The following is a 25927-nucleotide window of genomic DNA, read 5'->3' as shown; positions in this document are numbered from 1 at the left end:
AAATTACCAAGTTACCCAATTCAGGTTCCTTGTAGTTAGGTCCTGCCAGTCCCTGTTTATGATTCAATGAACATGGTGACTGTAACTTAGAAATTACGGTTAAGAATTATCGGAAAAGAACAATGATAGTCTGACAGAATGTATTCTATAACCTGTGGAGGTACCTAGAATGTTAAATGAAGAGTTCTAAAATTCCTTTAAACATAATCCATATACAATAAATCTCTTAAAATACTGAGGAGTGGTTTCTAACACATGCACAAAGTGGGTCCATTAAACTAATGCTTAGTTCAGGGGATTTCAGAGCAATCATAACTCAGCACTCGCTTCACTGACACACACATTATTGTCCTGACAACAAAAGCCTCAGTGCTATTGTTTGCTTGCTACAGGGATGTGCACCTGGCCAGAGTCACCACTCATAAATTTCCTTTAAAGATTGGCAAAGTTACTCTGCAGGCATGCCACAGATGCTCTGCTGGTTACAAATGGCCCCTGGCTGGTATCTGTCTCTCTCCTCCTGTACTGAATCACACCTGAGAAAGGAAACTCACTGAAAGAATCCAGTTTCAGCCATAAGTCTTTCACTGCATGTTGAATGACAGTTTCCCTAGCCTCTCTAAAATGCCCAGAGGTCATGTTAATTTGCCAAAACCCATTTTCCATGGTGATGATCAGTCAACTTTAGGGGGATGAATACTGCATTAATCTACATTTTAGTTCAGTAAGTCCATGAACGTGTTAGATTTTGATAAATCATCTTTCTATTGTTATAATTTCTCTTGTCCTCTCTGTACACTCCTCTGTTACTCTTTCAGTTCCCTAAAGAAATACACCCATTCTGCTTTTTCTGACCACTGAAGAATATCTCTGTGATCACCTTCACGAACAGCCTGCAGAAGCATAAGCCACCGGTGTCTGCAGAATATCATAGAACAGCCTTAGACACCTCACTTAGACGACTTACCAGGGGTCAAGACTCACAGCTGCTTTGGGATTAAGGAATTTTAGTTTCACATCCTTGCTGGTTAAACAGAAGCACCCGGGGCCAGCTCCCATTCCTTTTGTCCTGAATGCTTTTGAATTTTCTCATGACTGATATGGAGGGTCTTTTAAAAGTTTAGACATTTCTGAACCATTTGCCTGATCTATGAATGGTAGACCTGGTAGGTAGAAGTTGTGCCAAGGTGTCTAATGGTGTTTGTACCCTTCAGTGCTCATGGGCAGGCACAACATGACCAAAGCTCACAGGAGAACACAGACCCTAGAGGCCAAACATCCATGCATTGGAAATAATGGTCACAGACTCCTGCCTTCTCTGACAATTCACCCCTAACTGTGCCATCCAGTGTGGGTACTGTCCTGGTATATGGGTAGGGTTGGGGTATGCTAGCACTGCGTGATGCTGCGCTGTTCACTCTGGGGCAAGCATAGGGCTACATCTTGCCTGTTTTTCATCTTCTTCAGTGGCTACAAAGGACCACAAAATCTCCCATGTTTCCACCAGCCACATTGATCTTTGCTTAAGTTACCCTAACCACACTGTGAAAATGGGGTCCTGACATGGTTACCAACTGTCAGGTATAAACTATTGATACTCTCCAAGAAAACCCAAGTCAATGAGAGGATTCAGGGTTCAATCACCAATCACTAGATCATCTATGACAATCATTCCAAAGGACAATTCCAAATATTACAAACATGAAGGATCAGGCTTAAAAATCAAAAGTTTCTATGTAGGATTACAGTGAGGTCTAAAGATCAGGAAGCCCTATTCTTTGGCATTCTAGAGGAGAGGAGAGTAAGTGGTGATCTCTGGCAGCCCCAGTGATATATTTGAAAAAATAATCACCACCCCAAACTCAGCAGTTTGCCAAAGAGACTCTTTAAAAAGGTACAATATGCTGCCAGAAAGAGCAAGCTTTCATAAACACACAATTAAATAATCTAACTAAACATTGCCTGGTCAGATGGCACCCAGCCTGCAGAACCATCTGGCTGAAGAAATATTCAGAGAATCATCAACCTAAAAACCTAGATTCTACCCAGTAGGCCACAAATTTAGGTTCTTGGATATAAACTGCTTCATGAAAAGATAATGATTCACAGAACCTTAGCAAATTACTCCTTTAGATATTTTCCCTCAGCCTCCATAAACTTCTCATTCAGTTCAATTCAACATATAGTGTGTCATTCCTTTTATCTTTCAAAAAGCAAGAATCCTTGTAGCAAAGCTTCATGTCAACGTCTACATACACAGGCTGAAATGGAGAAGAGTTACAATAAGGCTAGGATTTTTTTTTTAAAAAAGAATTGAAGCAGGTAAGGGGTTAATAACTAAAATGTATAAGGAACTCCTACAATAGCACAAATACAAATGATCCAATTAAAAATGGCTAAGGAGTTGAATAGACATTTCTTCAGAGAAGATAAACAAATGGCCAACATGTATATGAAAAGGTGCTCAACATCACTAATCATCAGAAAAATGCAAATCAAAACCACAATGATATATTATTTCACACCTGTTAGTTAGAACGGCTATTATTAAAAAAAAAAAAAAAGACAACAAGCATTAGTGAGGGTGTGAAGAAACTGGACCCCTGTACACAGTTGGCAGGAATGCAAAAATGTGCATCCATGATAGAATATAGTATGGAGGTTCCTCAAAAAATTAAAAATAGAACTATCATATGATCCAGCAATCCTATTTCTGGGTATATATCCAAAAGAATGGAAATCAGGATCTAAAAAGATATCTGGACTCCCATGTTCATTGCAGCAGTATTCACATTAGCCAAGATATGGAAACATCCTAAATATCCATTAATAGATAAAGAAAATGTGGTATATACATATCATAGCATATTATTCAGCCTTGAAAAGAAGGAAATCCTGCCATATGTGACAACATGAATGAACCTGGAGGATATTATGACAATGAAATAAGCCAGTCACAGAAAGACAAATATTGCATGATTCCACTTATATGAGGTACTTGAAATAGTCAAATTCATAGAATCAAAGAGTTGAAATGGTGGTTGCCAAGGGTTAGGATGGGAGGGAATGGAGTGGTGCTGTTCAATGGGTATAAAGTTTCAGTTATGCAAGATGAGTAACTTGCACAGATCTACTGCACAACATAGTATCTACAGTTAAGAATACTGTATCGTGCGCTTACATTTATTAAGAGGGTAGATCTGATATTAAGTGTTCTTACCATACACAAAAGAAAAAAAGAAAAAAAAAGACACATAAAGCAACTTTTGGAGGTGATTGTTCTATTTATTACCTTGATTGTAGTGATGGTTTTATGGATGTACGCATGTGTCTAAACTCATCAAGATGTATACATTAAATTTGTATCAATTTTACCTCAATAAAGTTGTTTAAAAAACAAACAAACAAAAAAAGGACTGAAATGAACCACTCACATGACATAGGTCCTAAATCAGATATGAGTGTATGTAAATATCCTACAAGCAGATACCCAGTCTTCATTAGGATTGACCGTTCATCTATGTAGTCACACAATTCCTTAGAAATAAGAGTCCCACAGTCCATACAACTTGAACCAGTCAGAAGGTCTCTGTGGTCCTGCTCTTCCGTAAACTCTGCTCAGCATTCTAATCTACTCAACATGCAATCACAGTTTATGCAACTGAAAAGGCTTATCTTCCCTTCCTTGTCCCTTACTCTTCTCCTCCACCCATTTTTGGGCTAATTAGTGCTACTGTGAGAGAAGCTGGGACAGAGAGAAAATAAGCTAATGAACTGTTCTCTTCAAGCTGATGAGTGTCTGAAGAGGGACTATATAAACTGTAGGCTGACTAATGTCATTTGCTTATGTATATAGGTCCGTATGCACACATGTTTATGTTAGCTATATGGGAATCTGAATGACTCAGTTTTTCCTTCCCCTTATTATTAGGCTGTTCAATATGATGGCTGTTCAAGTAGGTTAAAATTTAACATGGCCAAACTAATACTTTGGTTCATTTAAAACCACACTTCCATGGGTGACGCATTTATGGCTTTGTATTGTATACTGATCTTGAATTGTGAAACTCACATATTAGTTCTAGTATGTTTTGTCGTGATGGTTGAGAATGTGATTGTTTCCTTAGAATTTTCTGTACCATCATGTTTATATATAGGGACAGTTTTGCTTCTTTTTTAAATAAATTTTTGTTTTACTTCTTTTCCTTACCTTATTGATTGGCTAGGATTTCTTCTATTATGCTGAATAAAAATTGTGACAGTAGATATCTTTGCCTTGCTTTGTTCCTGATCTAGGGGGAAAGCACTTGATCTTTCACTGTTCCTATTTTAGCTGTAGGCTTTTTGTAAATACCCTTTACCAGACTGAGAAAGTTAACTTCCATTCCTTGTTTACTTTCAGTTCATTTTATTTTAATCATGAATGGACACTGAATTATATCAAATATTCTTTTTTGCATCTTTTGAGATAATTATATAATTACTCAACTTTTAGTCTGATAATATAGTAAGTTATACTGTTTGAGTTTTGAATCAATCCTGGGATAAATCCTAGTTGGTCATACATACATCATGTATATTATATATGCCATATATAATATTTTTATATGTATTGCTGGATTTGATTTGCTAATTTTAAAGGGAGCTTATGCCTATGTTTATGAAGGTTATTAATTTGTAGTTTTCTGTAGTGTCTTTGCCTGGCTTTGGTATCCAGAGTTATTCTGGCTTCATAAAATTAGTTATAGGTATTTCATCATCTTCTGCTTTCTAAAAGAGTTTGCATATGATTATTATATTTTTCTTAATTCTTTGATAGAATTCACCAGTGAAACTACCTAGGTCTGAAGTTTGCTTTGGGAGAGGATTTTTGATAATAACTTTAATGTTGTTTATATATATAAGCTCACTCATATTTTCTACTTCATCTTGCGTCAATTTTGATAAATTATATTTTTCAAAAAATTATCCATTTCATCAAAGTTGTTGACTTTATTGCATCAACTTGTTTATATTATTTATTTGTTACTCTTTTTAGCTTGTAGAATCGGTAGTAATAGCCCCTTCCCTTCCTAATATTGGTATTTTGCATTTTTTCTCTTTTTTTCTTGAACAGCATTGTCAGAGATTTAATAATATTGTTGATGTTTTTAAGAACCAACTTTTGGTTTTGTTAATCTTCTCTGTTTTTTTTTTTTGTATTCCATTTAATTTATTTCTACTCTTAATTTATTATTTCCTTTCCTCTACTTACTTCTGGGTTAATTTGCTCATCTTTCTTTGCCTTCTTAACAAGGAAATATAAATCACTGATTTTTAAGCCTTTCCTCCTCTCTAATAAATGCACTTGAAGCATAAATTTCTCTTAGGCACTGCTATAACTGCATTCCCAAGTTGATATGCTGTGTTTTCATTATCATTCAGTTTTAAATACTTTCTAATTCCCCTTGTATACAAATTACACCTCAACAACAAAATCATGAAGAATTGTTTTCATAAACCTCCAAAGACAAGATAAACCAGAGAATCAATATGCTCATAGTACATAAATTATTTGATAAGAACAATGTTTTATGGAAAATCTATGCAAGTATAACCAGAGGTGGAGTAACTTTTTAAATTAGCATTTTAAAGAAAGTATTTCCAAAGTAAGGTCACAGAGAAAGCACCAGACACAAAATTCATTCGCTGCACAGTCAAGCTAATGCCACTAACAAGGGCAGCCAAGCGCACAATGCAGTTTATTTTGTACTAACATTTTTTAAAAAGTAGAATCTGGTAGAATCTTAAAAATATTTTAAAACAAGATTGTTTCTAAACATAAAAATTGTTTTATCTCTGGTATCTTGTGGCAAAATACAGAACTGAATAAAACTGTCAAATATAAAGATGTTGTACATTTTTTGACAAAGGACAAGTGTTATAAATCTTCTGAATTTTTCCGTGATGACAAGTAGTCTGTGACATAGCAGATATTTTGAAAAAAAAATTACACTTAATCTGTCTTTTCAAAGCAAAGGTGTCATTTTAAGCAATGAGAGCAGAAAGATTTAAAAGATAAGCATATGGAAATGCTTAAACATATGGAACTTTAAAGAATAACTTGTGGAAATGTTTACATATTTTCCTCCATAAAAATTATGAGTGTCATCTCTGAAAAGCTTCATGTCATTTTAAACCTGTTTTAAAATCTGTCAAAGAATTTTAGTAGGAATCACTCGATAATATAAAACTGCAACATCATCCAATAACCATGCAAGAACAACTTAATGACATGAGGAGAGACAGACATCTACAAGCTGAATTTCAATAAAAGCCTTTGCAAAATTAATGAGTGGATTAAAAACTCTGAGCATCATGATTTAGTGAGCGCAGTCCGTCAATGCTGCCCTTCCTCACATGATGTACACATTGTTGTGAGGTCTATATTTCGGCCATCAAATCCATTAAATGCACGCATTTAAAAAATGAATGAGATCTTTGAACTACTCCATCACAAAGTAAGAAACCAAGACTTCAAAAAAATAAAGAAGCCTATTCAATCACATTGCTGTCAGTGTTGGCAAAAAAGAACTGATGGGGGATGTTATCAAAAAGGCTAGAGACCACTGGTCAAGAGCACAAATTGGGTTCGGGTACTGGCTCTACCATGGATAACCCAAGACTGCTATTTAAGTTTTCTATTTATCAGTTTCCTTCTATGAAAAATGAGAATATTAAAAATACATACCTCATAGGGTTGTTACAATGATTAAATGATATTAAAATGCATATAAAGTGCCTAGACCAGTGCTAGCCACTTATGTAACTTTATGTAATAAATGTTATGTAATAACATTTTATAACATTATTATATTAATAATTATAATAATGCTATATTAATAGCTATTACAATAATTAACATTATATAACTTCATATAATAAATATAATGCTATCCACTTATATAACTTAGAAATATTCTAGTAGCTTCAATGAGTAAAAAGAAATAGGTGAAATTAATTTTAGTAATATATTTTATTTAACCTTACATCTCCAAAATATTATCCTCTCAACATGTGGCACCAGTCACATTTCAAGTGATCAGTAGCTACATGTGGCTAGGGGCAACCATATTGGCCACTATAGGTCTATAAGATAATAAACATGTATAATAGCTATTACATGAAATATTTATTATTATTATTACTACTATAAGTTTCAGATCACCACACATCCTCACATTCAAATGCAAATCCAAACCATAGTCCCAGATCAAATATTATAATATTATCTTTGCTATTTCTCTTCTAGGATCTTAGAAATGGCCTTATCTTTGTTGTTTGAAAATCATTAGGAACCCAGTTGACCTTATTAGACTGAAACACGGGCCATGGGGCTAGTCTATAAATAATCTATCAGGAGGAAATGCACATTTAGACAGGAATTCAATAAGAGACAGATTTTCTTGGGGTGATCTTTCAAAACAGAGAAGAAAGAAGGTATTAAACAATTCAAGCAATGGGCCATTGATTGAGGACACTTGATGCTCTAACAAATCCAGAACACTTCCTAACCATAAAGATTACCAGGGTGCAGATCTTGAGTGAGGAGGGGTGATACAAATAAGTAGAGAAATCTAATCTGGAAGGAAAAATATCAAAGTATAACTAACCTTTTAATAAATGAATATTTAGAAGAATACTATGGAAAGCATTTAATCCTATTTTTACCATTCATTTTCATTTTAAAATATTTATTTTTCTTTTGCTTTAATATTTTTATGCCACCAAATAAGTAAGTCATATCTTTAGCAAAAAAGATATGTCACACAAGCAAACAAAACATTAATTAACACTTAACATACTTAATAAATAATTGATAATACATTAATAAATAGTTAAGCAAATACCTAATAAAATGAATCATATTGTTAATTAGTATGTATATAAAAATATTGATGGTTTTTAAATTATTTGTCTGAAGAATAAATCAGCAACTGAAATCTGATCTTATAAAATAGCTTTCTGAGCATAAGGTTATTTTGAACATGATTTATTAGCAGTAACCCAAAAATTTAGGTCCAAATTTGCCTCTAATCACTTTCAAAGTCTATTTGCACAGTAGCTGTCTAATTTAGAAAGACTCACATCCTCAGCTTGTATTACATATGGTATGGAACTCTACAAATTCAATAGAGAATTTCCACAGAGTCATAGTAAGTATAAAAATGCCATTGTAAAAAGGACCTGGAACACTGATTGATCTTGCATCTAAGTTCACTCTTTTTCATTGAGAATAAAATAACCCATTACACACTGTAAAAGCAATTTATTCACTGTAAAGTGATTCTTAGGCTTTTCTGCATCTTTGAGCACTTTCAAAGGTGAAAACGACACATCTACTTTCCAGAAAAACTGACATATGCAAAAAAGCTTTTGCATGCAAATTTCATTGTGTCTCCTCTGCTCCTCTGACCCTAGGTTAATCTACTGCTGGCATAGATCGCCCACAGGCAAATATTCCATAGTTCTAGGTGGCAGAGGAAGTAGTCACACCCACATGGAACTGCTTCTCCTTTTTATGCCCTAGCCCCACTATACCCATTTCCTGGTTGGTAAGAGGAAGGCAGACCCAATCAAGAGCAGTTAGTCCTCTGTAACCATTGAATATGTCGGTCCATAGCATAACCCAGTAGCATCCACAACTAATACCTTACTGGTACTTTAAAATTGGAATTTTTTAAACAAAAGGTGTGAATTAATGCATCTGTTATAGAAAACCATAACCCCACTTTATGAAGCACCAAAAGGAACGTTAAGTCAGTTATAAATGCCTTATATTACTATACAAAATTTTTTTTTAAATTTATCGTCTCAACAATGCTACTGAACACCTACTATATGTCTGGTCCTGTGCTGGAAACCCATGACAAGGACCCAAGGAGCTCACAGTCCAGTGAGGGAGATACAAACAAGAGTTACAAGAGGATGAATGCTAACATGGGGCTAAATTCAAGGAAACGAGAGGTCCACCACGATTGCTATTTTTCTTTTTTTCCTGCATTGAACTTTAAAGTCTACCTGCATTACTCTCTGTTGATTTACTTCCATCATGTCTCAAATTCATATACATATATAAATGCATTTCAGCTTCCAAAGAACTCTGTTTTATATTATTACCCTACCTTTTTAGATAAGGAAAAATAAAATCAGAGTAACCCGTCCCAGTTGTACTGATTACAGCCCAAGTGGTGGTGCTGAGTCCATCTTTTTTGTAAGAAATGATTAAGGAACAACACACTTAGACTCCTAAGCGGATGTCCCTGGATCTTTTCCTGGATCTTTAAATGGCTGTTGCTCTGCTCTGGTATTTTCTATGCTATTTTGTTTGCTTGTTGTTATTGTTCTTGGTGGTTTAAGTAACACCAGGGATGTTCACATAGAAACTACTCTTGGCTGTGAGACAAATCTATTTCAGAGTGCAAAGCAGAGATAGGAAGAGAAAATTCCCATCCCTTCGTTGCTTCAGAAGGGACTTCTTGTTTGCTTCAGAAAGCCCAAGGAGGATTCTGGTAGTACATCAGTAGGTGCTGACAACTTTTTCTGAGTGAAACCCTGTCCCACTTTTGTGGAAGAAGGAACATGAAATATTTTGATACATTATCCTTCTGTATTAAAAAAATACCTAGGCTGCTGTTTTTAAGGAGGGTACATGTGGTCCCAGCTCCCTTTTGGGGGGTTAAATTTTAAATGCTTGTACACCAGCAATTTCATTAACAAAAACATACATCTCTGGATAAAATGAGAAATATTTATAACCAAGAAGGGCAACATTGGTAGTTCCTTATTTCATAATGTTTTTCAGTTTTTCAGAGGGATTTTTCTTTTTGTGCAAGCATTTAGAAGTCAGAGTGGTTTTGCTTGTTTGTTTTGGGTCAAATTCTGAACCTAGCCCTGATATCAGTATTTAATTCCTAGAGGACAGTATGTGTACATAAGGAAAGCTTCCAAAGACATTTTCCTATCAACTGAATTATTTAAAATAATAAATTATTAGTCTGTCAGAGAAAACCGTACTGATAACGTATTAGAGGCTCTTGGATAGGGAAACATATTTTGCTATTCATTTCTAAAGAATAAAAAATAGAAGTGTGAAAATAATTATGAAATAAAAGTTTCTAGAGCCAAAAAATTATTTTATAGTCCTAAGTGGTTCATTCTAATAGTTCCACAAAGATTATGACTGACAAGCCAGAAGCCAAGACTTGGACTTGAGGTAGACATTTTAGTGCTATAGGAAGCTCTGGGAACATCTGATTAAGTAAAAATTCTAGATTCAACATTAATCAGACAATACAATCAGGAGAGCAATTGTTAACGTGTCAACTACATGTACATAGATATTGGCAAGAGAGTTGGCTAACATTATAAAACCTGAAAAGAAAATGCCTACTTTTGTTACTTCCTAAGTCATCAAGAAGATTCCATTGTTACTATCTTTGAAAAAGGATACTGATTGCAAGAAAATTTACATAGACAATAGCATGCATTCTTGGATATGGTAAAACAATTTAATCAATGATTATATTAGGATCCTGTTTCCATACATGAATTGTTCTACTGTCTCTTCCCTAAGTGAGGAAAACTTGGCATTATGGGATCTCACTGCCAGGTTATACATGTAGATTTTAACATAATTGTGGGCAGACATCCATTTTAACTAGACAGGTTCTACCCTGGCATATGCTATACAATCTCAGCTTTCTTATTTTGAAGAAGCAGTTAGGACTGCTGGGTGATAGTCCTCATTCTTGACGCTCATCACAGCCAAAAGTGATACATGAGGTGTTTCAAGTTGTGATTGCTTGAACTGAACAATTCAAGCTACTTTGTTCATGATCCTGCATATAAAAATGTCAAGTACTTGAAGAACTAGATGATTTGAAATGAAATAGGGTTTAGAACTTCTGATTCTACATGAATTGCTGGTCTCCTTATAACCCCAGATGGAGAGAGTGCAAATGATTTAAACTTATAGCAAAGAAAAGCCCTAATGCAGATCGAATCAGCCAGCGAACAAGTCAGGCTGCATCAGTACAAAGCCTGACCAAAGAATTTTTTTTTTTAAGTATAGTCAGTTTACAATGTTATGTCAATTTCTGGGGTACAGCATAATAGTTCAGTCATACATATACATAAATATATTTGTTTTCATATTCTTTTTCATTATAGGTTACTATAAGATATTGAATATAGTTCCCTGTGCTATACAGTATAAATCTGTTTATCTATTTTATATATAGGTTTTTAAGTTATGTAGTTTGCTTCTTTCAAATTTATACAGTCATTCAAACTACATGTTGACAAAATAACTTCAAGCAAAGACTCTGCCAGGCCTGCTTTAAAGAATGATCTGACACTAGCACCATTCATTTTTATAAACCAATTAACAGATTAAAAGAATAACTTGCTTCCTTTAGGAAGTTGGAGACAAGCTTTATGATTCCTTCACCTGTGAATTTCTTAGCAGACTCTTCTACTTGGATAGGTTAGTGTAGACTGGAACAGAATTGGGAATACTAATATTTCACTCATCTATAAAGCCAGCCTTTCAAGTTTACAGAGGTTTCACTTGAGAACTGGACTCCTTGAAGATATTCAAGGACGCTGTATGTTTCTTTCCTCCCATTCTCACTTCTTCCGTCTTGCCTTCTATCCCTCCATAAACACCACTGAATGTTGACACTGGACAAGTGTTCGCTGGATTTGACCAGATAAAACTCTGAACACCTTGAGATACAATGTTTTTAAATCCCTAGCACAGTACCTAGAACACAGTAGGTACTCTATAAATGTTTGCTAATTATTCATTATTTAAATTCTATTCAATAGGCTTTTTATTTTTTTGGAATGGTTATTACATGTCATGCCTTGGGCTAGGGGGTGGCTGGAGTGAAAAATATACAATTCCTTCTCTCTTAAGGAACTACACCTAGTAAAGGAGAAAGGCCACCGTAGATAATTATAAAGCAGTATGGAAGTGCAATGCTAAGCCATTTAACAAAAAGTATTTTTTAGCTCACTAATCTAAAGAAAAGCATGAGGTAGTTCCAAGGAATAAAGGATGTCTTGGGGAAAGAGAACTCTTAGCAAAATATACATAAGATAGAGAACTACCAGGACAAAGTTACCTCTGGCCCACCGATTTTTAAATTCTCTGATCTGCTCTTAATTTGGTCCCTTTCATAAACACTGACTTTATTTTCTTAAGAGCTTCACTACGTTTTGGAATATAGTATAGAACACAGGAATAAAAATGAAAATATCATATACAAGTCAACCTATGAAATTTCAATCCTTAACAAGCAAGAAAAAATTAAAATTGAAATCCCTCCATACATTAGAATAAAATGCTTAAATCAACAGTGTAGCAAAAAGCATTTTGGCTAAAGTCTCTCCCTTTTTCTTTCATTTCGTGTCCCTCTTTTCCCCTCAGGTGACAAGACAGCAAATAACTACAGTTGTCTTTCTAATCATCATCATAATAATGGTGACAATAAGATCTAGTATTTGTTGAGCATCTAACATGTGCAAGGTAGCACTATATTTAGAGCTTACATACACTGTTGCATTCATTATTTCATATGGGCAAATGAGGCAAATACCTTTTTTTTTTTTTTTTGCAGATATGAAAACAGTCTCAGAGAAGTTAACAAAGATCACAAACTACTACATTGCTGGAATAAACACTCAAACCCTTGTCCATGTGTATGTGACATACAAACACCCTTTGTCAATATTAATAACTGGAACACCCCCTTCTGAAGTCCCCACCAAGCATCCTCACTCTCTAATGCCACATCTGCTTTCTGTCTCAGCTCCTCCACTACTGTGACTCCAACACAGCTTCCCCATTCTGGACCCTACAATCTAGCGATTGTACCACTTTTTACTGCCCCTCGTCTACTTCATGTCTTTGTCTCCCTTTCCCCAGCTTAAATGCCACACTCTGTCACAGGGTTTCTCAGCCTTGGCACGACTGACTCTTGGGGGTGGATAATTCTCTGTGGTGGCGGTCATCCTGTGCATCACAGGCAGTTCAGCAGCACCCCTCACTTCTGACCACGAAGGCAGCCTCTGCCTAGCAGACATCAGTAGCTTCTCCCCCAGCTGGCTGTGATGACCACTGATGTCTCCAGACCTGGCTGACTGACCTTTTATATTATCCATATTTGGATTTATTGGGGTTTTTTTGGGGGGGGGAATTCAACATATTTATTTAGGTCATCTATACTGTTATCTCTCTTTCTTTGGTCTTGCACAGCCTCCTCTTTAATGGGAAGCTTGTGAGCATTTTGAAATGCACAGAAGAGCTATCTAGCCTTGGTGCAGATCCTGTGAGAGCTCTGTGCCTCAGTGGAAAGCTTTCTTCTCTCTGCCCCTTCATTCAGCAGCACTTCTGTGAAAGACAATGGACAGTTCTCAGATTCCCAGCAAAAGTGCCTCGAGCCAAGTGGGGCTCTGCCGCCTCTTGCACAGCCTGGGCCTATGGAGAGTCAGTTACTCTGAAAACCAATTTCTCTATAATGATACCAGTAAATCACACACTTGGTAAAGTAGTCATAGTTTTCAGAAACTTAATATGAAAACACTGTAAATCACATTTCCCTCCCCACTCTTTGTTTTAAAGAAAGAAGCATTTATTGGATATTTTCTTGTCTAAAGCTCTAGTTGAGTGATTTTTTTTTTCTCTGTTCTGTTTTAGGCGAGCACATTAAGGTGCATCATATTGTCTCTTTACAGACAAAGCTAAAGACCTTCTCAGACCGTTGTTCCCTCTTCACAGAACGGTTCTCTGCTGGCTTTTCTTTCTCCCTCCCCACCCACCTGCCACAGCTTTATTGGGATGTAACTGATATATAATATTTTATAAGTTTAAGGTGTATAGTGTGGTGATTTTATATCTCTATATATTGCAGAATGATTATCATTATAAGGTTAGTTATCACATCTGTTACCTCACAGAGTTACAGTTTGTGTGTGTGTACGATGAGAACTTTTAAAATCTACTCTTACTAAATTCTAAGTATACAACATTGTTAACAATAGTCACTGCACTGTATATTAGATCCCTAGAACTTATTCCTTTCATAACTAGAAGTTTGTACCTTTTGACCAACCTCTTCCCCCACCAACCAATCTGTTCTGTTTCTATGAGTTTGGGTTTTTTTGTTAAGATTCCACATATAAATGAGATCATACAGTATTTGTCTTTCTCTGTCTGACTTATTTCACTTGGTATAATATCCTCACAGTTCATCCATAATGTTGAAAATTATGATTTCCTTCTTTTTTATAACTAATATTCTGTTGCATATATACATATACCACATACTCTCTATCCAGTCATCATGAACACCTCGGTTGTTTCCATGTCTTGGTGATTGTGAATTATGCTGCAATGAACATGGGGGTACAGATACCTCTTTGAGACTGTGATTTCATTTCCTTTGGATAAATACCCAGAAGTGGAATTGCTTCTACTAGTAATTTTTTTTTTTTGCGTAACCTCTGTTCTGTTTCCCAAAGCTCTGCCAGCCTTTATGATTGCTGCTGGCCCTTTCTAGTTCAAACGTCCCCTAGACTGGGGAGCCTTTTCTCTCTCCACAGCCAGGCAAAGTTGGATGCTCCACCCTGTACTTCCATAAGCAGCAGCCCCTCTGATGATTTCATTATAAAATCTATCACAACCCCCACGCACCCTGCGCCCTTAACATTAACCTGTATTTTAACTGGCATCCCCCTCACCTCTCCCCTCCCTGATCTCCATTACCATTAGCTTGTTCTCCTCTCCTTTCATACACATGCCACCTCCTTTCTAACAGAACACTTATTTACTCTAACACTTAGTTTTTCTCTCTTTTCATCTTGGTACATTTCACTCACCAACGTACTCGCAGTACCTAGAACATTGTAAGGGGATAAATAACTATTTGTTCAATGAATTAATTAATTTTATTATTTATTATAATCATTGATTCACTCAAAGGTATTAATCTATTTGCCAATAGCCTCTGAGTCCTTGAGGACAGGGGCTCTTTCTTATTCATTTCTGAATTTCCAATGTATTTTACATCACCATCATCATGGTAATGGGGAATATTAATGAGTGTGTAACAGTTGCCAGTTCTGGGACCCTTTTTTGGTGCAATACCATATTTAATATTCACCAGGATGTAGCTACTACATTATTATCCCCTTTGTATAAATAAAGAAGCTGAGGCTTAGAGAGATGAAGTAACTTGCCCAAATCACATAGACAGTTAATAATTCTAGAATTCTTGGTTAACTGTTTTGTAACAAAAGTTAGTTGAAGATAAGTGAATCTCTATAAGCCATATAGTCCAACCTAATTTATTCTGGGAAAGGAGGAAGTCAGGAGGACCATGACAATCTTTGCTTTCCATGCCTGAACAATTTCCAAATCCATTTCTTCCTCCTCTAGGTCCTGGTTACTTATCTTATTCTCCCCCTTTTCATTTTTCTGTAGAGCTTTCTCTCTTCTAGTGCTTTATGTAATCTCCAGGGTTGACAGCCATCGTCTTCTCTCTGGCTTCCCTAGCTGAGCCTCTCCAATTCTCAATGAAGACTTCATTTATTCTAGTTCAAGAGGCTACCGGAAAAAAAATCATCTTCATGGCCTCTTCCCAAGAAGACTTTCAAGTGACTTCTCCCCATCATATGTGATGTTCCTCTACCTCAAATCATATTTTCAGCCCATTTCCTTCTCCCCAGTGTGCTCCTTTGGGTCTTTTCCTTCTGACTCCTAACTCTATGATACATTCCATAAAAATCAGCTAACAGGTGGTAGGCTGCAACACGTCCAGTTTCCTCCTGCCCCAAAGCCTTTCTGGTCTGGATTCACTTCCACCTTTTCTCTTCTCTATCCTCACGCAAATCTTTCCACCTTTTATATTTCTTCCTTAAATCTACTGGAACAAAACTATTCTTGCCTTAGGACCAGTTTTATTAAAAATTCACAGCATTTTCCTTTTTTGAAAAATTTCAGTGATAAATACTTTTCTAATTCTATCCTTTCTCGTGTCCTCCAGGATCTTACTTCACTAAATGCATATTTCTCTTTTGCATAAACTTACTACATTTGTGGTTTCCAGTCTCCCTTGTCTTTTAAACAATATACAATAACAACTACAAATGTCTCAGTCTGGCTATGCCTTGAGTTGTTGTCATTTATTCATCCCAGTGAAAAGTGTATTTTGACAGAGAACTTTTTATTTTATAACTACATTATGAGTTACTGAAAAAAAACTTTTGAGATATATGCACCTCAACATTCACAGCAGCACTATATACAATAGCCAAGACATGGAAACAACCTAAATGTCCATCGACAGATGACTGCATAAAGAAGTTGTGGTATATTTATACAAAGAAATACTACTCAGCCATAAAAAATAATAAAATAATACCATTTGCAGCAACATGGATGGACCTGGAGATTGTTATTCTAAGTGAAGTAAGCTAGAAAGAGAAAGAAAATACCATATGATATCACTTATATGTGGAATCTTAAAAAAAAGACAAATGAACTTATTTACAAAACAGAAACAGACTCCCAGACATAGAGAAAACAAATTTATGGTTACCAGAGGGGATGGGGGTGGAAGGGATAAACTGGGAGTTCAAGATTTGCAGATACTAACTACTATATATAAAATAGATAAACAACAAGTTTATACTGTACAGCACAGGGAACTATATTCAATATCTTGTAGTAATCTATAATGAAAAAGAATATGAAAAGGAATATATGTATGTATATGTATGATTGAACTATTATGCTGTACACCAGAAATTGACACAACATGGTAAATTGACTATACTTCAATAAAAACAAAACAACTTTAGACTCAAATTACCCCAAAGTATAGTCTTTTCCATGCTTCCCACATGATTATTCTTTAATTCTGTCAATTTGTTTTAAATCAACTATTCTACTAAATTCATCCCTTGGACGGCAACCACCTAAATTTAAATTTTAGAAACTTAAATGCAACTTTTCTTCAATTTTCACCTTGCCTTGTCCTCAGATGGAATTCAACCCTTACCACCACCTCTATCTCTCAGCTCTTTTCTTCTTTGACAATCATCTCTGTTACCTACTTGTTTGTCTGTCCTGTTTCTGTTAAACAAAAGGCAGAGGACAGTCCTAGCTATTCTATGTCTGGTGGCTCGGCTACCAATGCAAGGGAGGGAAGGATGCCATGGACACTTTGCTGACCACTGTGCCAGTGGGTCAGGACCCACTACTAGCGTGGCCTTCTCTAGTTCTGTCCTTTCTGTGTAGCAAAAGCAATGAGAAAGCCTGGCTATAGCTCCTGGAAGAAGGCCCATAAAAGTGCTTTCCATCCTGCTTTACTTCTAGGCTCTTCAGGTTTATCCAGCCGAGGCAGATGGGGTCCTCCACGTGGCCAAGTCTGAACCCCTGGAACTATTCCTGGGGTTTGAGCTAAAGCTATCTACTAGAAAGTGCTCCTCTGCCTTTCTTTGCCTGCCCTGAACTTTTTTTTCACTTGGAGTCTGAGGATGAGAGTAAACTTTTCAACGGTATTTCTAGGTGCCCTGGTTCAGTTCAATCATATTTCTACCCCATCATAACACAGAGAAGACGGTTACTTCTCCGTGTTCCTCCCCGCCCCTTTTCCTCCCTCCCTGCCCCTCACTGTGATATTCCGGGGCTTCTGACCTCCATCTCATCCTCTTCAGCCTTTCCTTCAACCAATATACATGCTCTCAACTAAAATCTCCACTCAGAGGACCCCCAAATCTGTAGCTTTAACTTCACCCTTCTTCCAAGTTCTAGTTCTGACTCAACATGTCTAAAGTCAAGTTTATATTCTTGCCCCTAAAAATCCACTCTCCTTTTAACATCTAGGTCTGTGTTTTTAGTGGTATCAGAATCCTCCAGTCACTCAGATCTGAAACACAAATGTATCTTTGACTTCTTCCTCTCCTTTCCTTGTCCTCATTTTCCACAGGTCACTAAATTCTGCTCATTCATCTTAGAAATGGCTTTCAAATTCACAACAATAGTTCTGTATCAATCTCTCAACTATATTTCAGGCTCCTGTTACCTTGCCAATGGTAAGTTCTCTCTTTAACCTATCTCCTTAACTCAGTATCTCTCTTTGAAAAAATTCTATATGATGGCACCAGATTGCCTTTCCAAAGCAACACTCTGAACCTATCACTCTGCTGCTCAGAACCCCAGTGGCACTTTTGTCCCTGCTAAATGAAGTTCAAATCTCTTCACCTGACACAAACGCACCTTCCATAGGTTTCACCAATATACCTCCTCCTTGGGTTTATCATCTATTAATTTCCAACTTGTAGTCTAAACTGCAACCAAATTGCGTCTGCTAGTTTTACTGTGTGAAACAATTTTCTCACATGCGGTATCGAGCTTGGGCTCTAGAGTCAGACAAACCAGGATTCAAGCTATGAACTCCACCACTGGTAGCTATGTAACCTTGGCTAATTACATAACCTCCCTGAGCTATGGTTTTCTCATCTATAAAATAGAAACAATAGTGGTATTTGTCTGACAGTCTGGCTGTTAGGATTTAATTAGATAATGCACATGCAGTGCAGAGTCAGCACAGGGCCTGACTCAGTGGAAGGGATTCACTACCTTTTAGCTAGAATACCACTAATTATTTCTCATTCTTGGGGCATGATTGATGGATGCTTTCCTGTCTGTGTCTTCCTCGTGTCATCCTTGCTGCCTGGAATGCCTCCATTTCATCTCTGTTCATTGAGATCACACTCACTCTTAAAGGCTAGGGTGAAATCCTTCCCTTCTGTGATGTCTTCTGGACTCATTACACTTTGAAGTGACTCCCTGCTTCTCTGAAATCCTAAGAAAATCTGTATCACTTGTCGGAGGCTTATCACATTGTGTCATAGTTCTTTGTTTTTTAGGAGGCTTATCACAATGTATTACAGCTCATGGCAAGCTTTCTCATCTCTTGCACTCAATTTAAAGCCACTTGACCTACGGTCATCGTTGAATCATCTACTGTGCCTGGTGCAATCTCCTGCCTCCAGGAAATATTTGTTGAAACAATGGGTAAGTGAAGTTTTTATTTTACTTATCTTAAGAACAATAGGAAATACCCACAACATAAAAATAACATGAAAGTTACCTGTTACTGACATTTTATTGAGCATCTCAGCACACCTGCCCTGGGGCAGGCACTGCCAAGTGTGGTATGGTATATTAGGCATGCCATAGGATAGGACACAACTTCCTTGTCTATTTTAATTCATGTAACTTGGAAATAAAGGATTGCTTTCTTTGATATTTCATATACAATTTGGTTGATCCTCAGCAAAACTACTGGTAGCAACCTAACACCTCTCAAGACTAATATCTAAAAAGTGCTTGTTTAAATATATCCTTCAAAAAATAGCAAGGCCCCCATAAAATCAGACCAGAAGAAATGCAACATAAAAACTCAATGTGGAAAATATTTATTCTTTCTAAAGGTCAAGTAAATGCAAATCAAATCAACCTTAAGGTATTTACCAATTAAATACAAAGAAATTTTTAAAAAATCACTTACTAGGATTATGATGAAACAAACAAATATATATATATACTACCTGTGAAGTTATAAACTGAGAAGATGTTTTTGAAAAGAAATCTATGAATATGTACTTGGAGTCATGAATGCTGTAACATTTTGTTTAAGACATGGCTCAACAGAACCAGAAACTTATGGGCATAGATATATCACCATGTAAAATAATAGCAATCTGGAAATTACTCTGCCTGCAATAAACAGAAAAAGCTTTCTAGAAATGGCATCAACATAATGGAATATTATGCAGCCCTTAAAATTCACAATTATAAAGTCAATTATATCACACATTTGTCATTCCTTTCGGTTGCCTGGCATCCTTCCTAAGGTTGGGAGAATTCCATATCTCATGAGTTGCAATGAGAGCCTACAGAAAGCAGAAGATGCCAGATCTTCATTTTCCCAGCCTTCCCTGTAGCTGGGGCACGGACATGTGTCCTAGGATTCACTGCTCAGATGCTCCTGCCATGCTTTAAAGAGGAGCTGGTAAGTCAGAAAGAAAGGTCAGGGAAGGTTTCTCTCTGGAGACAGTGAGAGCAGTAAGTAGATGACACAGTGGTAGGTAATATGTTAGTTTGCTAGGGCTGCTGTAACAAAGTCCCACAAACTAGGTGGCTTAAAACAACAGAAATGTATTATCTCATGGTTCTGGAGACAAAAGTCCAAAATCAAAGTGCTGGCAGGACCATGCCTCCCCTGAAACCTGTAGAGGAAAATCATTCTTTCGTTCTTCTAGCTTTCATCACCACATGGCCATCTCTTTCCCTGTGCATCTCCTTCCTCTCATAAGTATATTGCTATCAGTCATTTTGGATTAAGGGCCCACCATACTCCAGTATGACCTCATCTTCACTAGTTACGTCTGCAACTATTTCCAGATGAGGTCATGTTCTAAAGGACATCATTTGGAAATGTTAGGGGTTAGGACTTCAACCTCTCTTTTGGGGGGCCACAATGCAACCCAAGATGAGAGGTATCTACTGACCCATGCCAGCCTGTCTCCAGCACAAGCTTCAGCATCCAGTACATGGTGGCTTCCTCCTCATGCTGGAGACCTGACTGGGCCCTTGCTTTGGGCTCGCTAGTCAACCATAGCCCTCCTAGAAATTCTAGAAGCTAATGTCCCTTAATAATTCTTTTCCTACTTAAATGAGCTACATTTCTGTTGTTTTCAACCAAGAATGCTATACAATTATCTAGAAGTATAAAAATATTTATGTCTATGGGTTTTGATAAATTTTTAATGACATGTATCTACTCTTATGGTATCATACAGAATAAGAATAGCTTTGCTGCCTTACAAAACTCTGTGCTCCACCTACTCATCTCTTCCTCCTACCTAACCCCTGGCAACCTCTGATTTTGTTTCCTGTGTCCATAGTTTTGTCTTTTCTGGAATGTCATATATTTGGACTCCCATGGCGTGAAGCCTTTTCAGATTGACTTCTTTGACTCAGCAATATGCATTCAAAGTTCCTTCATGTCTTTTCTTAGCTCGATAGCACATTTCTTTTTATTATTGAATAATATGCTGGATATACCACAGTTTATCCATTCACCAACTGAAGAACAAATGTACAAAGAGTGAACCCCAATGTATACTTTGGACTTTAACAACAATGTATTAGCATTGGCCCATCAATTTTAACAAGTGTTCCATACTAATGCAAGATATCAATAGGGGAAACTGGGCAGAGGGAGAGGGTCATATGCGAATTCCCTATACTTTTGCCCATTTCTCCTGTAAACCTAAAACTGTCCTAAAAAACTTACTAATTAAAAATATATTTATGTATCACATTAAATGAAAAAATCAGGCTAGAAAATGGAATTGTTTTATGATTATATGCATGTGAAAATATGTACTTAGGGAGTCAAGAACTGGAAAGTAACATTAGGACAATATTATATCGGGGTTGGGGTGAGGGTATAGCCGTGGTTTATCAATTTTTCACCATTGTCTTCCATATTATGTACTTTTCTTAATTTTCAGAATTTCTGGAAGAAGTGGGAAGGAAAGAAACAATGAATGAATCAAAGTCTGTAGTATCCAATCTGATACGATAACTTATTATTTTCTTAGTAGGAATTTCAAAATAGCATTTGGAGATAGGGAATCCATCTGCCACTTTGGTATTAAGAAAAAAAATCAAGTATCATTCACAGAATAGTTAAGACTGACAGCCACTCAATCAAGTTCTCAAGTCAGAAATTTTATCATAACTATTTTGTTGTTAGCACCTAGTACAGGCATCACAAGCAGAATGTGCTCAACAAATATTTGTTGTTGAACAGTTATTAATAGTTGTAAGAGTAAGCAAGTGTCCTTGATAAAGGATTAAAAATTTATTCTCCCACTTTTCTGTTACAATTTCCAATTTCTTGGCTCCACTCAAACTGACACTAGTTGTTGAATAAAAAGTTATGCTCTTAAATCAATTTCTGTACTCCTTGTTTTTCATCATGATCTCAATTATATGCTAACGGAGTTAACATTTACTGGTGGTGTAACAATACGGGGCAATTTGTTTTCTTCTCAGACTGACCCATGAATGAATGCTAATGACCATTAAATCCAAACACATTCTGAGCAATGCCATTATTAAATGTTGGAAACACACTCATTTGAAATGGTGGATAAAAATTTTAGATGGCAACATTAACTGAATTTGTCAAAGTTCTTTTCAAATCAGTAAGAGAGTTCAACCCTCAAAACTGAACTGTTAAGACTGCTGGTAGGCAGCATGAAATTGAATGCAACGAGCCTGTTTTGGATCACTGCTTAGCTGCTAAGGTCTATAAGACTTTGTGCCATCTACAGTTTATGCATAAATCTAACAGCATAAACAGATACTCTAGCCAATTTACATTCTCAGCAGCAACTCTACATTTACAATTTGCTTCTGTCTTCTGAAAGGGGGAAAAAGAACAATTTAATTGATTGCACATAGTGTCTCCCTTACAATTTTCTTAAAAATATCAGGACAGCTGTGTTTCATTTCAGAGTTCCCTGTCCTCAAATTGGGGTACAATCACATTTTGCTCAGAATATAGAGGATCCTCAGAAACTCTATTAAATGCTTAACAATGTTCTCCTTCCACGAGATCCTTTAAAAAATCCACACAGAAATTCATCTGCTAGGGATCCTGAAAAACTCATCAGCTGCAATTTCCTCTTCTTATTACTGAAAATCTATGTTTCTTAAAAAGCAAAAGGGAAATTCTAATTAAGAGGATATTTTTCACATGGATAAAGTATGAAAGCCCCTGTGACTGATGGTTCATCATTTTTGTTATAACTTTGATTCTCCATCTACCATTTATACTAAATGCAAATGAACAGGTATCAAAGGAAAAAATAAACTTTTGTGTGATATAGCTCTCTTTCATTTATATAATGGAGAAATAAAGTGCCACATTAAGAAGAGATGAAGGTGACTGGGACTTTGTGCTATACACCAGAAACTGACACATTGTAACCAACTGTACTTCAATTTAAAAAATGATTAAAATTTTTTTAAATTTAAAAAATATAAAAAATTTTAAAAAGAAGAGATGAAGGGATTCATTTAACTATCCTAACTCTACTGTAATATAATCCTTTTTTAAAGTCTGTTTTTTCTAATAAGTGAGAGAATTTTATATTTTAAATCACTTTTTAATGCAGAAAAGAAATTACTCTGGCCAGTGGGTCAAATTAAAAGTTAAAAAAGTTAAAAGGTTCCTGGCAAAAAAACAGGCAATCTCATCCATAATTTGAAAGCCTTGTCTGGTGCTATGATGGAAATACAAAATAGTCATAAACAAAGACCCTAGGATACTAAAAACAATGGGAGATGGCATTTCTATGAGTAAACGCTGTTTGTAGTGCAGAGCGTACCATCGTTTGGAGCATCCTAGAAAGGTTCTACCAGAGGTGAAGGACATGGAGCTGAGTTCTCTTAGAGAAGGCAGGAGGAGCACATGGGTGAAGAGCATGGACTCAAGCCAGATCACCTGGGTTCCAATTCCCACTCTACCTCTGACTGACTATGGGACCTTAAGCAAGTTATCTTACTGCTATGTGCCTCAGTTTCCTCACCTATAAAATAGGTATAATAGCATCTCCCCCTTAGGATTGTTCTGAGGATTAAATGAGCTGATATAAAAAGACTTTGAAAAAAAAAGAAACAATAGTGAAGCCTTGGAGCAGGGTCCTGGTTACCAAGGCTATTGCCCCCAGGATCATACCTCTGCCCCTCCCTTAAATAGAAACTACTCTTACCTAAGTATCAGGAGGCAAAGAGAAGAAACAAGAACTGTTTAGAACCTGTGAAGCCCAAGATGGTGGGGAATTTGATTTCCAGTGGACCTTGAGCGTCATTATACGGTCATTGTAACACAATAGCATGCTAAGTGACACGCCCGCCAGCGCCATGGCAGTTGACAACTGCCATGACAATAACTGGAAAAGCCCACGTACAAGGACAGAAAAGAAACGCAATTGGTTCCAGCATACCTGAAACAAGGACAGGATGGCAGAAGTCTCCCAGAAAGGACCACGTGGCCCAAAGCTACAGCTGGGGCTGTCTGTACTGGCCATCTTGGCTGACAAGCTCCTCAGTCGAGCACTTTTCTTCTGAGCAATAAAGTGTCTGTTCACTTTGGGGAAAAAAAGACCTTGGAGGAGTACCTGACACATAAGTGCTTTCTAAATCTGAGCCAGAATAATTGTTGTGGACATTGAGGATTCAGAGAAGAACCAAGGGCAAAGGCCAACTGGAAGATCAGGCACATCCTGGCAAAGACAAACAAGGTGGGGATGCAAAATCTACAACATGGCCTTTATGTCAAGCTGGGTTTAACAACACCCAATTCATGTGAGAGAAGAAGCCGGTTAGCACCGCCTGGGGTCTCACTCTGTTGACTGATGCTGACCACCAATCTGACTGCTCTGATGGGGATGGAATCTGCAGGTGGCAACAAGTAAGAGCCTATCCTTTTCCTTTCCTTTGCCTGACATATTCTAAGCCAGTAGTTGATTATGAAAAGAGACCAGTAGCTACCATTTCTTCCTCTAAGCTTGCAAGGAGTAAATGGGTCAGGAGCCGGTTTGCAATCCATCCTCTTCCTTTATTGTGTATGGTTGTGGGGTGGACTAGAAGGAGATGAAGAGCTTTGGAAAGAAAGAGGGCAAGTGACTAGTTCAAATCTCCTTGTAAACATGCTAAGGACAGACCTCTGATAAATGAATGGTATTTACTAGCAGAAGAGTTCTTATCTATAGAATACTTTTAGTAGGATGTGCCTGGACTATCTAGGATTGCTTATGGTAAACATACCTGGAATCTAAACTTTATGAGACAGAAATAGAAAATGTCACATAAATTATGGAACTCTCTATTATAAAATGGACATTCTACTTTTCTATAAGCCATATGAACTGCACACATCACTTACATACCTTCTGTGTTTATCCTGGCCCAGAGTGTATCCTGGTGCAACAAGAAAGGACCTGGGGTACTGTGTTGGAGATTCTAGACCACTCCCTGCTTTGCCTATGCCCTGCAATTATTTGTATCCTTGAAATTATTAGTGAAGCTTGATACTGGATAAGATCATTATAATGTGTGAGTAAGATTTCACTATTTGGTGCTTTGTGTTATCTACGTTTATTGTGAATAACTGATAAACAATTCTACTTTCATTTCTTCCCTCTCTGTGACAGTCTTCACAGAGCAGCCGCACACAGGGAGGCAGGGGAGTGGAGTGGATTGGTAAAGAGCAGGAGCACTGGATGTGATGCCACCTCTCATAGGTTGCAAAATTCTGCACAAGTTATTTGATCTGTCTTTACTTCAGCCTCCTCATCTGTCAAATGAAGAGAGCCAAGCTTCCTCCAGACACTGCTGAGAGGATTAAATGAACAATGTCATATACATAAGGGGCTTAATACATTGCTTAAAACCACAGTAAACACTCATTAAGTCATAGTTCTTGTTGAAATTGAGGGGAGATCTTACTGGATCTTAGATTAGTGCCTTTTGCTGGCAGACAAGAAGTAGTAGAGAGATAGTAAAATGAGAAAGATCACATTCCTTTCACCTTAATTTTATGCCAATGTGCTTCTTGTTCTGATCTGAACAATCAGAAAGGAGCTGTGCATGGAGAACTTCAGCCACATCTTCTGTGGCTTAAACAGATTTTTAAAAAATAACTTAAAATATTGCTACTTGTTTTGCACCTGTTTTCTGGAGCTAGCATATCTAGTTCCATAGATTGCCACAAATTTAAATAAATGTTTT

General features: G+C 36.7%; 1 protein-coding gene across 9 annotated transcripts in view; it reads right to left on the bottom strand.

Moving 5' to 3' along the window:
* The window catches only part of LHFPL3 (LHFPL tetraspan subfamily member 3), a 554580-nt gene that overhangs the window by 374102 nt on the left and 154551 nt on the right, over positions 1-25927 (bottom strand). For 4 of the 9 annotated variants that reach the window (XM_074367627.1, XM_074367628.1, XM_074367629.1 and 1 more), the window contains exon 4: positions 16470-16521. The exons of the other annotated variants lie outside the window; for them this stretch is intronic. In XM_074367627.1, the coding sequence (XP_074223728.1) occupies positions 16470-16521 (52 nt within the window). The remainder of the gene's footprint in view (positions 1-16469; positions 16522-25927) is intronic. 9 annotated transcript variants of the gene reach the window in all.

Source organism: Camelus bactrianus, chromosome 7 (genome assembly GCF_048773025.1).
Source record: "Camelus bactrianus isolate YW-2024 breed Bactrian camel chromosome 7, ASM4877302v1, whole genome shotgun sequence".
NCBI lineage: Eukaryota > Metazoa > Chordata > Mammalia > Artiodactyla > Camelidae > Camelus > Camelus bactrianus.
Note: the sequence above shows the minus strand (reverse complement) of the source record. Positions and strands in the feature narration are given on the sequence as shown.